This window comes from Triticum aestivum, chromosome 7D (assembly GCF_018294505.1).
Source record: "Triticum aestivum cultivar Chinese Spring chromosome 7D, IWGSC CS RefSeq v2.1, whole genome shotgun sequence".
Lineage (NCBI taxonomy): Eukaryota > Viridiplantae > Streptophyta > Magnoliopsida > Poales > Poaceae > Triticum > Triticum aestivum.
The window spans coordinates 580,313,628-580,330,779 of NC_057814.1; the positions used below are offsets into that span (position 1 = coordinate 580,313,628).

Genomic DNA, 17,152 nt, shown 5'->3' on the forward strand with positions numbered 1-17,152 from the left:
TCTTGTTGGTGCCGCGACTGACTGACCAGTGTCTTCTCCTTCTGCTCGCTCGTCCGCTCCAGGGTTGCCGGAGGAGAGAGGATGGGGCGCGGGAGGGTGGAGATCAAGCGGATCGCCAACGACGTCTCGCGGCGGGCCACCTTCGGCAAGCGCAGCGCCGGGCTGCTCAAGAAGGCGCGGGAGCTCGCCGTGCTCTGCGACGTCGACCTCGGCGTCCTCGTCTTCGACGGCGCCGGCGCCGGCAGGCAGCTCGACTACTGCAGCCCCAACACCAGGTCCGGCGGGCATAGTCTTGTACATGATGCATAAATTTGATTACTTGTCTCTGCTACAGTAGTACGTACTAGTGTATAGTATAGTGCTGACGAACTCCTTCACTTGTCATTTGTTCAGTTGGAGTGACTTAATCGAGCGCTACGAGAGCATAAATCATGGTGAATATCAGGTTAATACACAAACACAATCTACTCATAGTACTAGGTATGAATACATCTTTACACTCAGAGTTAACTGCATTCTGATTGATCTTCTATATGATTCTTGCACACAGAAACTGTTGGCGGATATCGCAACGTTGAGGCATGAGCGTGACCACCTGGAGGCCAGCGTGAGGAGGCAGGCCGGAGAAGACCTGCCCTCCGGCGCAACCGCGGCAGAGCTCCGCGATCTGGAGCACAAGCTAGAGTGTGCACTGGGTAAAGTCCGTGAAACAAAGCTACTTATTACATAATACATACACACCAGGCCCTGCACAAAATTCACTTCGGCTCACATGTTACTGCCAGTGTTTGAGTGAATGGTTACTTGACTTTCATATATATGTGCAGGATAAACTGATGGAGGAGCAGTTGGACGAATCACACCACAGGGTATGTAGCTGTAACCGTAGGGGAACCGAAATGATTTAAGATGCAGACAAGCAACCGTGAGTGATCTGTGCGTGTGTCATGCAGGTGCACATCCTGGAGGACCAAAACAGCTTTCTTCGCCACATGGACATGGTACGAAGGAGTAATTTTCATCGCTGCCTGCCTGCTAGTGCTAGCACTCCTATATATTCTGGCTTCCTGAATGCGTCTCTACTCTTTATCAGATGAGCGAGGAGGGGCGGCAACGTGCTGCCGTGGAGGCGTCAGCGGAGGTGTCGGAGCTCATAGCGCCGGTGCCACCGGGAACGCTGTTCGGGGGATTCTTCCCGGAGTTGGAGGAGGAGGAAGCAGCGACGACCATTGTGTACTGTTATTTTCCAGATTGATGAGTAGAAGGAGATGACAGACTGACGGAACTAGACGGAGGTTAATTTTAGCTATTGAAGAATCTAGCCAGTAAAACTTACTAGTAGCAGGCCAGTAGTACTTACTTTCTGAGGCCATATGTATAGTTAACAAGCAGTAGCAGACGCCAGTGTTTTGCCAACGCCATATGTACACGCATGTGTCCCGTTTTGGCTCCGCATGATTTCCCGTGTGGGTAGCACTTCCGCAGCTGCTATCACGCTGGTTCATATGAAATTTACGGCAGTGTTATTTTTAATATTAGTGTTAATACTCCGACGTGAATGGATTAACTGATGATCAAAATGTCTATCTCCTACTTTGATTTTTATTTAGGGGATGCTTGGTTAGGTTTTTTTTAGCAAAAACCAATAGGATCTATTAAACGATGGAAATGTTTATAGGTATTACATTCATATCATGAGGAATGCCTAACCAAACGTGTCGCCCCTGTAAAAGGCGGACCAACTTATGAGCTTCTAAATTTGAAGTTCTAAATTCACGTATCGAGAAGAGAGACGGAGAAGGTGGAACGAAATTAGAGATTGTGCCGAAAATTAAAAAAACAACTTATCCAAACAAAAAATGGGTGCGAGAAATTCACGTTGCTTTCATGAACTTGATCTAGGGTCCAGTAAAACAACTTCAATCCTCAGTTTGGTTTTGTTCACCCAGAACTTTGAAAACCATCCACCTTACAACCATTATTCTCATTATTAAATACATAGACTTTATGGTGAAAGCCAAACATTGGTCTAAGTGCATGTGTCTTGGATTCTAGACTCAAATGATGATAACCAACAATACGGTAGTAGCATAGGAGCAGCTGAGAGAGACAGTCATGGCACAGGAGCAACTGAGAGAGAGGGGGGTGGCGATTTTGTCTAGGGGCTCTTTGCAGAAGGCTCCTCCCGAATGGTATTCTTTCACTTAGGTTTTTTTTGCCGGCGAGTAGCTCGTCGCTGATGTGCATGCCGCGGAAGCCCCATTCGTCCTCCACCACCAACATCAGGCAGGCTACACGCCGATGTGCGCCGCTCCGGCGAGGTACGCGACGCCGCCCAGCAGCAGAGCCACCCGGGGCAGCTGCACGCCGATCTCCTCACCAGGAGTAGCGGCGGCGAGAAGGTGATGGTGCGCCGTCCATGCGGCGGCGCCGAAGAGGGCGGTGTAGCCGAGGAGGAGGAGGAAGGCATCGAAGGTGGTGACCACGAGGCGCCAGGCAACCTTGCGGCCCGTCCGGATGAGGCGCGTGGCGCTGCGGGAGTCGCCTCCAAAAACGGACCAGAGGAACCTGGCCAAGAACCAGGGAACGGTGCGGTAGTCGCGCGCGATCGTGTGCTTGTCGCGGTCGTCGGTGACGCCGTAGCGCAGGGCGATGCAGAAGGCGGCGGTGCAAAGCGACTGGACCACGATGGCGAGGAGGCAGGCGGCCTCTACGAGGAAGAAGGGCGCGCAGTTCGTGTCGAGGCGGAACAGGCCGGCGCTAGCGTCGGAGGCAAGGTTTTGGATTCCGAATGGACGGATTTTCTCGTGTGTGTGTGTGTGTGTGTGTGTGTGGGGGGGGGGGGGGGGGGGGGGATTCTCGGTTACCATGGTTACCAAGAAATACCAAATATATTTCGGACGAAATTTATTATTGAATTTTGAATTCAAATTCTTTTGGCCTAGATATAGGTAACTACTGAACCGGTATAATCACAAAAGTGATATTATCACAGTGGAACGTCTTTGCGCGTTAGGCAGAGAGGTCGAGAGTTTGAGTCCAGGTCTTTCTTTTTTCACGTGCATATTTCAAAAAATAAACAAAAAATGGTTATGCAAAAAGGGGACTCCAACTAGCGCCGTCCTGATAACGGTACTACATGGTTTACCAGCACGCCAGAGTTAACTCTAGCATATGAATGAGATGCTACCTTCTTGTAGTATATATTGAAGGTAAAAACTCAAAAAAATTGGGATTTTTTGCTCGGGATATGCCTTTCTCGTGGGGTTGCGAGAAACTCGGTAACCGCCCGGTAACCGTTTTTCTTGGGCGGTACCCAAAACCATGCTACCCACGTCCCCCATGAGCGCTGCCGGACGCCGAGGTAGGTCCTCGCCGGCAGCTGTGGTAGAGGGAGCTTCAGGAAATCTTCAAATCGGATGGGGGCGGGCGAGCGGCGGCGGCGGCTCGAGGATGCGCCTTCGGATGAGGACCTGTGGGCGTCCGACCACTGGAAGGAGAGGGGTCGGCGGGGAAGGGCGGGGACGCGCCGGCGGCGGGGTGAGGGGGAGAATGTTGGGGAACGTAGCAGAAATTCAAAATTTTCTACGCATCACCAAGATCAATCTATGGAGTAACTAGCAACGAGAGAAGAGTGCATCTTCATACCTTTGAAGATCGCGATGCGGAAGCGTTGCAAGAACGCGGTCGGTGGAGTCGTACACGAAGCGATTCAGATCGCGGCCGAATCCGATCTAAGCACCGAACAACGGTGCCTCCGCGTTCAACACACGTGCAGCCCGGTGATGTCTCCCGCGCCTTGATCCAGCAAGGGAGAGGGAGAGGTTGGGGAAGACTGTCCAGCAGCAGCACGACGGCGTTGTGGTGGTGGAGGAGCGTGACACTCCAGCAGGGCTTCGCCAAGCACTGCGAGAGACGAGGAGGGAGAGGAGTAGGGCTGCGCCAAGAGAGAGGGAGACTCGTGTCTTCTGCAGCCCCAAAACCCCCACTATTTATAGGAGGAGGGGAGGAGGGTGCGCCCCCTCTAGGGTTCCCACCCCTAGGGGGGCGGCGGCCCTAGATGGGATGGAGGGGGGCGGCCAAGAGGGGGAGAGAGGGGGGCGCGCCCTAGGGTGGGCCTTAGGCCCATCTGCGCCTAGGGTTCCCCCTTTCCCCTCCAAGCTGCGCCTTGGGCCCTGGTGGGAGGCGCACCAGCCCACTCAGGGGCTGGTCCCTTCCCACTCTTGGCCCATGCAAGCCTCCGGGACTGGTGGCCCCTCCCGGTGGACCCCCGGAACCCTTCGGTGGTCCCGGTACATTACCGGTGACGCCCGAAACTCTTCCGGTGGCCAAAACCTCACTTCCTATATATTATTCTTTACCTCCGGACCATTCCAGAACTCCTCGTGACGTCCGGGAACTCATCCGGGACTCCGAACAACATTCGGTAACCACGTATATCTATTCCCTATAACCCTAGCGTCATCGAACCTTAAGTGTGTAGACCCTACGGGTACGGGAACCATGCAGACATGACCGAGACGTTCTCCGGCCAATAACCAACAGCGGGATCTGGATACCCATGTTGGCTCCCACATGTTCCACGATGACCTCATCGGATGAACCACGATGTCGGGGATTCAATCAATCCCGTATACAATTCCCTTTGTCAATCGGTATGTTGCTTGCCCGAGATTCGATCGTCGGTATCCCAATACCTCGTTCAATCTCGTTACCGGCAAGTCACTTTACTCGTTCCGTAATGCATGATCCCGTGACTAACTACTTAGTCACATTGAGCTCATTATGATGATGCATTACCGAGTGGGCCCAGAGATACCTCTCCGTCATACGGAGTGACAAATCCCAGTCTCGATTCGTGCCAACCCAACAGACACTTTCGGAGATACCTGTAGTGTACCTTTATAGCCACCCAGTTACGTTGTGACGTTTGGTACACCCAAAGCATTCCTACGGTATCCGGGAGTTGCACAATCTCATGGTCTAAGGAAATGATACTTGACATTAGAAAAGCTCTTAGCAAACGAACTACACGATCTTGTGCTATGCTTAGGATTGGGTCTTGTCCATCACATCATTCTCCTAATGATGTGATCCCGTTATCAATGACATCCAATGTCCATGGTCAGGAAACCATAACCATCTATTGATCAACGAGCTAGTCAACTAGAGGCTCACTAGGGACATGTTGTGGTCTATGTATTCACACATGTATTACGGTTTCCAGTTAATACAATTATAGCATGAACAATAGACAATTATCATGAACAAGGAAATATAATAATAACCATTTTATTATTGCCTCTAGGGCATATTTCCAACAGTCTCCCACTTGCACTAGAGTCAATAATCTAGTTCACATCACTATGTGATTGCAATGAATCCAACACCCATGGTGTTTTATCATATCACGCTTGTGAGAGAGGTTATTAGTCAACGGGTCTGAACCTTTCAGATCCGTGTGTGCTTTACAAATCTCTATGTCATCTCCTAGATGCAGCTACCACGCGCTATTTGGAACTATTCCAAATAACTGCTCTACTATACGAATCCGGTCTACTACTCAGAGTCATCCAGATTAGTGTCAAAGTTTGCATCGGCGTAACCCTTTACGACGAACTCTTTTACCACCTCCATAATCGAGAAAATTTCCTTAGTCCACTAGTTACTAAGGATAACCTTGACCGCTGTCCTATGATCCATTCCTGGATCACTCTTGTACCCCTTGACTGACTCATGGCAAGGCACACTTCAGGTGCGGTACACATCATAGCATACTGTAGAGCCTACGTCTAAAGCATAGGGGACGACCTTCGTCCTTTCTCTCTCTTCTGCCGTGGTCAGGTATTGAGTCTTACTCAATACTCACACCTTATAACACAGCCAAGAACTCCTTCTTTGCCGATCTATTTTGAACTCCTTCAAAATCTTGTCACGGTATGTATTCATTTGAAAGTACTATTAAGCGCTTTGATCTATCCTTATAGATCTTGATGCTCAATGTTCAAGTAGCTTAATACAGGTTTTCCATTGAAAAACACTTTTCAAACAACCCTATATGCTTTCCAGAAATTCTACATCATTTCCGATCAACAATATGTCAACAACATATACTCATCAGAAATTCTATATTGCTCCCACTCACTTCTTTGGAAATACAAGTTTCTCATAAACTTTGTATAAACCCAAAATCTTTGATCATCTCATCAAAGCGCATATTCCAACTCCGAGATGCTTACTCCAGTCCTTAGAAGGATCGCTGGAGCTTTGCATACTTGTTAGCATCTTTCAGGATTGACAAAACCTTCTGGTTGTATCACATACAACCTTTCCTCATGAAAATCGTCGAGGAAACAATGTTTTGACATCCTATCTGCAAGATTTCATAAATAATGCAGTAACTGCTAATATAATTCCAACAGACTCTTAGCATCGCTACGAGTGAGAAAGTCTCATCGTAGTCAACTCCTTGAACTTGTCGGAAAACATCTTAACGACAAGTCGAGCTTTCTTAATGGTGACACTTACCATCATTGTCCGTCTTCCTTTTAAAATCCATCTGTACCCAACAGCCTTACGACCATCAAGTAGTTCTTCCAAAGTCTATACTTTGTTTTCATACATGGATCCTCTCGGATTTTATGGCCTCGAGCCATTCGTCGGAATCCGGGCCCACCATCGCTTCTCCATAGTTCGTAGGTTCATTGTTGTCTAGCAACATGACTTCCAAGACATGATTACCGTACCATTATGACGTAGTACGCATCCTTGTCAACCTACGAGGTTTGGTAGTGACTTGATCCGAAGTTTCATGATCACTATCATCAACTTCCACTTCAATTGGTGTAGGCTCCACAGGAACAACTTCCTGTGCCCTGCTGCACACTAGTTGAAGTGACGGTTCAATAACCTCATCAAGTCTCCACCATCCTCCCACTCAATTCTTTCGAGAGAAACTTTTCCTCGAGAAAGGACCCGATTCTAGGAACAATCCCTTTTGCTTCCGGATCTGAGACAGGAGGTATACCCAACTGTTTTTGGGTGTCCTATGAAGATGCATTTATCCGCTTTGGGTTCGAGCTTATCAGCCTGAAACTTTTTCACATAAGCATTGCAGCCCCAAACTCTTAAGAAACGACAGCTTAGGTTTCTCTAAACCATAGTTCATACGGTGTCGTCTCAACGGAATTGCGTGGTGCCCTATTTAAAGTGAATGCGGTTGTCTCTAATGCCTAACCCATAGACGATAGTGGTAATTCGATAAGAGACATCATGGTATGCACTATATCCAATAGGGTGCAGTTATGATGTTCGGACACACCATCACACTATGGTGTTCCAGGCGGTATTAGTCGTGAAACAATTTCCACAATGTCTTAATTGTGTGCCAAACTCGTAACTCAGATATTCATCTCTATGATCATATCATAGACATTTTATCCTCTTGTCACGACGATCTTCAACTTCACTCTGAAATTACTTGAACCTTTCAATAATTCAGACTTGTGTTTCATCAAGTAAATATACTTAGCATCTACTCAAATCATCTGTGAAGTAAGAACATAACGATATCCACTGCGTGCCTCAGCACTCATTGGACTGCACACATCAAAATGTATTACTTCCAACAAGTTGCTCTCTTGTTCCATCTCACTGAAAACGAGGCCTTTCAGTCATCTTGCCCATGTGGTATGATTTGCATGTCTCAAGTGATTCAAAATCAAGTGAGTCCAAATGATCCATCTGTATGGAGTTTCCTCATGCATGTATACCAATAGACATGGTTCGCATGTCTCAATCTTTTCAAAAACGAGTGAGTCCAAAGATCCATCAACATGGAGCTTCTTCATGCGTTTTATCCCAATATGACTCAAATAGCAGTGCCACAAGTATGTGGTACTATCATTACTATCTTATATCTTTTGGCATGAACATGTGTATCACTACGATCGAGATTCAATAAACCATTCATTTTAGGTGCAAGACCATTGAAGGTATTATTCAAATAAAAAGAATAACCATTATTCTCCTTAAATGCATAACCGTATTGCGATAAACATAATCCAATCATGTCTATGCTCAACGCAAACACCAAATAACAATTATTTAGGTTTAACACCAATCTCGATGGTAGAGGGAGCATGCGATGCTTGATCACATCAACCTTGGAAACACTTCCAACACATATCGTCATCTCATCTTTAGCTAGTCTCCGTTTATTCAGCTTTTATTTTGAGTTACTAACACTTAGTAACCGAACCAGTATCTAATACCCTGGTGCTACTAGGAGTACTAGTAAAGTACTCCCTCCGTCCCATAATGTAAGATGTTTTTTGACACTGCACCAGTGTCAAAAAACGTCATATATTACGGGACGGAGGGAGTACACATTAATATAATGTATATCCAATATACTTCTGTCGACCTTGCCAGCCTTCTCATCTACGAAGTATCTAGGGCAGTTCTGCTTCAGTGACCGTTCCCCTCATTTCAGAAGCACTTAGTCTCGGGTTTGGGTTCAACCTTGGGTTTCTTCACTAGAGCTGCAACTGATTTGCCGTTTCATGAAGTATCCCTTCTTGCCCTTGCCCTTCTTGAAACTAGTGGTTTTACTAACCATCAACAATTGATGCTCCTACTTGATTTCTACTTTCGCGGTGTCAAACATTGTGAATAGCTCAAGGATCATCATATCTATCCCTGATATGTTATAGTTCATCACGAAGCTCCAGTAGCTTGGTGGCAGTGACTTTGGAGAACCATCACTATCTCATCTGGAAGAAAACTCCCACTCGATTCAGCGATTGTAGTACTCAGACAATCTGAGCACATGCTCAACGACTGAGCTTTTCTCCCTTAGTTTGTAGGCTTAAGAAACTTGTCGGAGGTCTCACACCTCTTGACGTGGGCACAAGCCTGAAATCCCAATTTCAGCCCTTGAAACATCTCATATGTTCCGCGACGTTTCAAAACGTCTTCGGTGCCTCAATTCTATACCGTTTTAACATTACGCACTGAACTATCACGTAGTCATCAAAACGTGTATGTCAGATGTTCGCAACATCTACAAACGACGCTCGAGGTTCAGCACACCGAGCGGTGCATTAAGGACATAAGCCTTCTGTGCAGCAATGAGGACAATCCTCAGTTTACGGACCCAGTCCGCATAATTGCTACTATCAACTTTCAACTAAATTTTCTCTAGGAACATATCTTAAACAGTAGAACTAAAGCGTAAGCTACGACATAATTTGCAAAGACCTTTTGACTATGTTCATGATAATTAAGTTCATCTAATTATTTAATGAACTCCCACTCAGATAGACATCCCTCTAGTCATCTAAGTGATACATGATCCGAGTCAACTAGGCCGTGTCCGATCATCACGTGAGACGGACTAGTCATCATCGGTGAACATCTTCATGTTGATCGTATCTGCTATACGACTCATGTTCGACCTTTCGGTCTCTTGTGTTCCGAGGCCATGTCTGTACATGCTAGGCTCGTCAAGTCAACCTAAGTGTTTCGCATGTGTAAATCTGGCTTACACCCGTTGTATGCGAACGTTAGAATTTATCACACCCGATCATCACGTGGTGCTTCGAAACAATGATCCTTCGCAACGGTGCACAGTTAGGGGGAACACATTCTTGAAATTTTAGAGAGGGATCATCTTATTTATGCTACCGTCGTTCTAAGCTAATAAGATGTAAACATGACAGACATCACATGCAAATCATAAAGTGACATGATATGGCCAATATCATCTTGCGCCTTTTGATCCCCATCTTTGAGGCGTGGCATGATCACCTTCGTCACCGGCATGACACCATGATCTCCATCATCGTGTCTTCATGAAGTTGTCTTGCCAACTATTACTTCTACTACTATGGCTAACGGTTAGCAATAAAGTAAAGTAATTACATGGCGTTTTCATTGACACGCAGGTCATACAATAAATTAAGACAACTCCTATGGCTCCTGCCGGTTGTCATACTCATCGACATGCAAGTCGTGATTCCTATTACAAGAACATGATCAATCTCATACATCACATATATCATTCATCACATCCTTTTGGCCATATCACATCACATAGCATACCCTGCAAAAACAAGTTAGACATCCTCTAATTGTTGTTGCATGTTTTACATGGCTGCTATGGGTTTCTAGCAAGAACGTTTCTTACCTACGCAAAAGCCACAACGGTGATATGCCAATTGCTATTTACCCTTCATAAGGACCCTTTTCATCGAATCCGATCCAACTAAAGTGGGAGAGACAGACACCCGCTAGCCACCTTATGCATCAAGTGCATGTCAGTCGGTGGAACCTGTCTCACGTAAGAGTACGTGTAAGGTCGGTCCGGGCCGCTTCATCCCACAATGCCGCCGAATCAAGATAAGACTAGTAACGGTAAGCAAATTGAACAAAATCAACGCCCACAACAACTTGTGTTCTACTCGTGCATAGAAACTATGCATAGACCTAGCTCATGATGCCACTGTTGGGGAACGTAGCAGAAATTCAAAATTTTCTACGCATCACCAAGATCAATCTATGGAGTAACTAGCAACGAGAGAGAGGGGAGTGCATCTTCATACCCTTGAAGATCGCGATGCGGAAGCGTTGCAAGAACGCGGTCGGTGGAGTCGTACACGAAGCGATTCAGATCGCGGCCGAATCCGATCTAAGCACCGAACAACGGTGCCTCCGCGTTCAACACACGTGCAGCCCGGTGACGTCTCCCGTGCCTTGATCCAGCTAGGGAGAGGGAGAGGTTGGGGAAGACTCCGTCCAGCAGCAGCACGACGGCGTGGTGGTGGTGGAGGAGCGTGGCACTTCAGCAGGGCTTCGCCAAGCACTGCGAGAGACGAGGAGGGAGAGGGGTAGGGCTGCGCCAAGAGAGAGGGAGACTCGTGTCTTCTGCAGCCCCAAAACCCCCACTATTTATAGGAGGAGGGGAGGAGGGTGCGCCCCCTCTAGGGTTCCCACCCCTAGGGGGGCGGCAGCCCTAGATGGGATGGAGGGGGCGGCCAAGAGGGGGAGAGAGGGGGGCGCGCCCTAGGGTGGGCCTTAGGCCCATCTGCGCCTAGGGTTTCCCCCTTTCCCCTCCAAGCTGCGCCTTGGGCCCTGGTGGGAGGCGCACCAGCCCACTCAGGGGCTGGTCCCTTCCCACTCTTGGCCCATGCAAGCCTCCGGGGCTGGTGGCCCCTCCCGGTGGACCCCGGAACCCTCCGGTGGTCCCGGTACATTACCGGTGACGCCCGAAACTCTTCCGGTGGCCAAAACCTCACTTCCTATATATTATTCTTTACCTCCGGACCATTCCGGAACTCCTCGTGACGTCCGGGATCTCATCCGGGACTCCGAACAACATTCGGTAACCACGTATATCTATTCCCTATAACCCTAGCGTCATCGAACCTTAAGTGTGTAGACCCTACGGGTTCGGGAACCATGCAGACATGACCGAGACGTTCTCCGGCCAATAACCAACAGCGGATCTGGATACCCATGTTGGCTCCCACATGTTCCACGATGATCTCATCGGATGAACCACGATGTCGGGGATTCAATCAATCCCGTATACAATTCCCTTTGTCAATCGGTATGTTACTTGCCCGAGATTCGATCGTCGGTATCCCAATACCTCGTTCAATCTCGTTACCGGCAAGTCACTTTACTTGTTCCGTAATGCATGATCCCGTGACTAACTACTTAGTCACATTGAGCTCATTATGATGATGCATTACCGAGTGGGCCCAGAGATACCTCTCCGTCATACGGAGTGACAAATCCCAGTCTCGATTCGTGCCAACCCAACAGACACTTTCGGAGATACTTGTAGTGTACCTTTATAGCCACCCAGTTACGTTGTGACGTTTGGTACACCCAAAGCATTCCTACGGTATCCGGGAGTTGCACAATCTCATGGTCTAAGGAAATGATACTTGACATTAGAAAAGCTCTTAGCAAACGAACAACACGATCTTGTGCTATGCTTAGGATTGGGTCTTGTCCATCACATCATTCTCCTAATGATGTGATCCCGTTATCAATGACATCTAATGTCCATGGTCAGGAAACCATAACCATCTATTGATCAACGAGCTAGTCAACTAGAGGCTCACTAGGGACATGCTGTGGTCTATGTTTTCACACATGTATCACGGTTTCCAGTTAATACAATTACAGCATGAACAATAGACAATTATCATGAACAAGGAAATATAATAATAACCATTTTATTATTGCCTCTAGGGCATATTTCCAACAGAGAAGAGGAGGCAGAGGAGAGGAAGAGAAGTTTTATTCGGCCACCAATAATGTGGCTTAAATTCTGTATACCAAGCGAGAAGCAAAGCAAATACATGGAATTCTACATACATGTTACTCCCTTTGTTATGTAATATAGCGATCTAAAAGGTCTTACATTACTTGCGAACCAACTTGTGATTGGATGGCCAGGAGGACAGTGGTATCCCAGTTCATCGGAGTTCAAGTCCTAGTTTTGACATTGATGCTCATATTTTTCTGGATTTATTCCAGGCGTTCCGGTAGATGCTCGTAGGGGTAGTTCATGTATACCCTCATAGGGGTGAATTTATGAGTGTCTGTGTCTGTAGTACATTACAAAGGTAGTACCTACATGTGGGTCCAACATTCTTGGATCTTAAAACAAGTGGATGGCGGATGCTTGCCCGGTAGGTCGATATGGACGAGATAGACAGTTGCTGCTACTTGGAGAAAGTATCTGCTTGCTTCAAGTGTAGAATTGTATTGAATAATTGTTGATGCAATATTGTGCCGATACAAGAAGTATATATAAGAGCCAAGCCACACCTGACCTAGCCTTATTACAAACCGAGTAGGAGTCTTAATCCTAATACAAGTTGTATTCTAACATCCCCCCGCAGTGTCAACGGTAGGCTCGGCGACGTTAAAACTGAAACGAATGTCTTGAAATGGAGTAGTCACCAGGCCTTTAGTAAAGATATCATCAAACTGAGTAGAAGTAGGCACGTGGAGAACGCGAACTTGACCGAGAGCCACCTTCTCTCGAACAAAATGAATGTCGATCTCAATATGCTTGGTGCGACGGTGTTGAACCGGATTCCCTAACATGTAGACAGCTGAAATATTATCACAGTAAACGATGGTAGCTTGCTCAATAGGACGGTGCAGCTCCAACGGCAACTGTCGCAACCAAACCGCATCAACAACCGCATGAGCCACAGTTCGGTACTCAGCTTCAGCAGACGAGCGGGAGACCGTAACCTGCCTTTTTGAAGACCAAGAAACCAAATTGTTACCAAGAAAAACACAAAATCCGGATGTGGACCTACGAGTATCTAGGCAACCAGCCCAGTCTGCATCAGAGTAAGCTGTCAAGGAGGTGGGATAGGATTTGTTGATATGAAGACCTAAGTCTAGTGTGCCTTTGAGATACCGAAGAATACGTTTGACATGATTGTAGTGTGGAATACGAGGATCATGCATGTATAAGCAAGCTTGTTGGACAGCAAAAGAAATTTCAGGACGAGTGAGAGTAAGATACTGAAGTGCACCTGTAAGACTACGATAAAGAGAAGGATCGGGGAAAGGATTGGATCACCGTCGGCAGAGAGTTTGGAACCTATATCAACGGCGGTACAAGAAATTTGACAATCAAGCATACCAGCACGAGAAAGAAGATCCAAAGTGTACTGACGTTGAGACAAGAAAAGACCAGAGGAGTCACAGATAACAGCAATACCTAAGAAGTGGTGAAGAAGACCTAAATCTGTCATAGAGAATTCGTGGCGAAGAAGAGAGATAATATGATCTAAAAATTGTTGTGAGGAAGCTGTGAGGATAATATCATCAACATATCAAAGAAGATAAGCAGTATTGTTGTTGTGATGAAAGGTGAAGAGTGAAGTGCCAGAACGGGAAGGGGTAAAACCAATGGTTTGAGCATAAGTAGAAAAGCGTTGGAACCAGGCACGTGGTGCTTGTTTAAGACCATAAAGAGATTTTTGAAGAAGACAAACATGATTAGGATAGGAGGAATGTTCGAAGCCAAGAGGTTGTTGACAATAGACTGTTTCTTGAAGAGAGCCATGAAGAAAAGCATTTTTCACATCTAGTTGATGAATTGGCCAAGAAGAAGAGACGGCGATGCTAAGGACAGTGTGAATAGTGCTGGGCTTGACAACTGGAGAGAAAGCCTCATCATAATCGATTCCGTGTTGCTGAGAGTAACCACGACATACCCATCGAGCCTTATAACGTGCAAGACTCCCATCAGAATTAAATTTATGGCAAAAACCCATTTGCCCGAAATGATATTTGTATTGGAAGGACGAGGAACTAACTGCCACGTGTTATTCTGCAGAAGGGCATCATATTCATCTTTCATAGCTGCGGCCCAATTAGGATATAGGAGAGCTGATTTGTAAGATTTGGGTAGAGAGGAAGGAGATAGAGATGCATGAAGATTGAGACGATCTTTTGCAAGTAAACAAAACCCGGACTTGGCACGTGTGTGCATGGTATGATCGTTAGTAGGAGCTGGAACGGGAATAGCAAGAGCAGGAGGGGTGGGGAAAGATGTGGTGGACGCGTTCGGCGCAGCGGAGGAAGCGGACGCGGGAGATGGCGGTGACCGCGGCGGCAGGAGGTCTGCCGCGACAGAGTGTAATAGGTTTTCCTCTGCCGAAACAGAGGTGATGACAGAAGTGGTCACGGCAGGATCCGCCACCGCGGCAGAGGATTCGGCTGTTTTCGCTGGATAGGTCAGCGAGTGAAAGAAGGGAAGATGATTGCGACGAGAGGGACTAGTGGACGGCGTGGGTGAGTTGGGATCTAATTGTTGACGCTCGGAAAAGGGAAAAATGTTTTCAGCGAATGTTACATGACGAGACACATGAACACGACCACTAACAAGATCTATACAACGATAACCCTTGTGCTCGTCAGAAAAACCTAGATGGACACACGGGGTAGAGCGCGGGGAAAGTTTGTTAGGAGAAGTGGAGTAGGAGTTTGGGAAACAAAGACAACCGAAGACGCGAACGTCGGAGTAATTTGGATGAGAGAAATAAAGAGAAGTAAGGAGTAGTTTGTGGTTAACCTTGGCTGGACAAATATTGAGTAAATATGTGGCCGTGTGGAGGGCCTCAACCCAGAACTTCGGAGGCATAGAAGATTGAACAAGAAGAGTAAGAATGATGTCATTAAGATTACGAAGAGAATGCTCGGCTTTGCCGTTTTGAGGGGAGGTATAAGGACAGGAGAAACACAAGAGAATTCCATATTATAGAAAGAAATTTCGGTTTTGAAAGTTGTCAAATTCACGACCATTATCACATTGTATGAATCTTATAGGGAGGAAAAAGTGGACCGAGACATAGCGCTGCAAGTTAAGAAATATATTATGAACGTAGGATTTGTTGCGTAAAGGAAAAGTCCAAACATAATGAGTAAAATCATCAAGAATCACGAGATAATACTTAAAACCAGATACACTTTCTATTGGTGATGTCCAGAGATCACAATGAAGTAATTCAAAAGGGAAAGTACTAGAGGATTGAGAGGAACTAAAGGGAAGGCGAACATGTTTGCCCAATTGACATGACTGACACATAGAGGAATTATGAGAATATCTATTACAAGGTATTGAAAATTCACTAAGAAGTGTGGATAACACATTTTTATTGGGATGGCCGAGATGTTGGTGCCACAGATCAACAGAGGCCACCATAGATGTTGGAGGAGCAGCGACCGGAGCACCATGGAGAGAATATAAATCACCGGAGCTATTGAATCGAGCGATCTCGGCCTTGGTCGGGTAGTCCTTCACATACAAACCGAAGGGGTCAAACTCAACAGAAACATGACTATCAGTGGTGATTTGGCGAACAAAAATCAGATTTTTAATAAGAGCAGGAGCTACAAGAACATAACGAAGAAGCAAAGGCTTAGTTGGGGATTGGATTTGAGCCTGACCGACACAGTAAATAGGAATAGAAGATCCATCACCGAGAGTAATAGAGGGAAAAGACGAAGGTGTGCAAGAAGAAAGCAAATTACTCGATGCAGACATATGACGAGAAGCACCAGAATCGAAAATCCAATCCGTACCTGAGTTCCCTTGTGCAGCAAAGTTGTTCATGGCTTGTAGAAAAGCAGCTTGGTCCCAGCTCGGAGTCGAAGTAGAGGCCGGTGTAGTCATGGGAGCTTGCGGGTGTGGTGGCGTTGGCAGTAGGGCCGGCATCGACGTAAAGAGAGAGGCACCATCATTGTACTGTTGCATGTAGGGGGACGATGGAGCGCCATAGGATGCATAAGGACTGGTGTTGTAGATCGGTGGCGCGTAGGAGGGAGCAGCGTGGTACGCGGCCGTCGGTTGTCGGGGCGCGAGGACGAGCGTGCCGGTGTGAGGGCGAGCACTGGGCTGCCAGCCACCGGTATAGGCAGGCGGGGCACCATATGGCGTAGGGGCGGACCAGGGTATACGCCACGCCTGGACTAGCCCTGTCAATGGATCAGGAGATGGGCGCCATCCGGGCGGCGGTGGTGGTGCAGTTGATGAAGCCGGGGGCGGTGGTGGTGCAGTTGATGGAGCCGGGGGCGGAGCAGGAGCGGGCGCCGTGCGGAACAGCGGCGACCTAGGGTTTTTGCCCCGGTAGTTGGGACTTGGACGCCAGCCGGATGGTTGATATAATTATAGTTTTGCTAGAACTCATCTAGATGAGATATAATTTGGTCTCACTTATCTATTATAGCCATTGGATGTGATGCTATAAGATGCGTGTGTGCTGACGTGGGTTGTATCTGTTCTTGTTTGCCAGGTGAATGAGACCAAATTATATCTCATCTAGATGAGTTCTAGGTACTCCCAATTAATTATCCAGTGTTGAGGGTGCACCAATCTATTGATGTCGTGCATGATTCAGCTAGGCATGTTTAGCAGCAACAATTCAATTTTATGTCTTCCGAAACTTGCAACAGCCTCTGTATACATAAACTATCATTCTCCCTAGTAGAGTATATCGAGAAGCATTAACGTGCGCATCAAGCGCGTAGCCTCGCGATGTCCACGTCGGCAGCGGTTTTACTATTTGTGCTGTCCAATCAGATCACAGCGCGAGACTGGGAGACGGAG

The 17,152-nt window shown here is 47.1% G+C and overlaps 1 protein-coding gene across 1 annotated transcript; it reads left to right on the forward strand.

Annotated features, from left to right (window-relative positions):
• On the forward strand, positions 1-1,511 carry LOC123168363 (MADS-box transcription factor 29). Its single transcript, XM_044586232.1, has 6 exons — positions 1-275; positions 394-445; positions 551-700; positions 828-869; positions 954-1,001; positions 1,094-1,511. Exons 1-6 carry the CDS (start codon positions 82-84, stop codon positions 1,253-1,255), a joined length of 648 nt encoding a protein of 215 aa, XP_044442167.1. The 5' UTR covers positions 1-81; the 3' UTR covers positions 1,256-1,511.
• Positions 1,512-17,152: the final 15,641 nt, after the last annotated feature.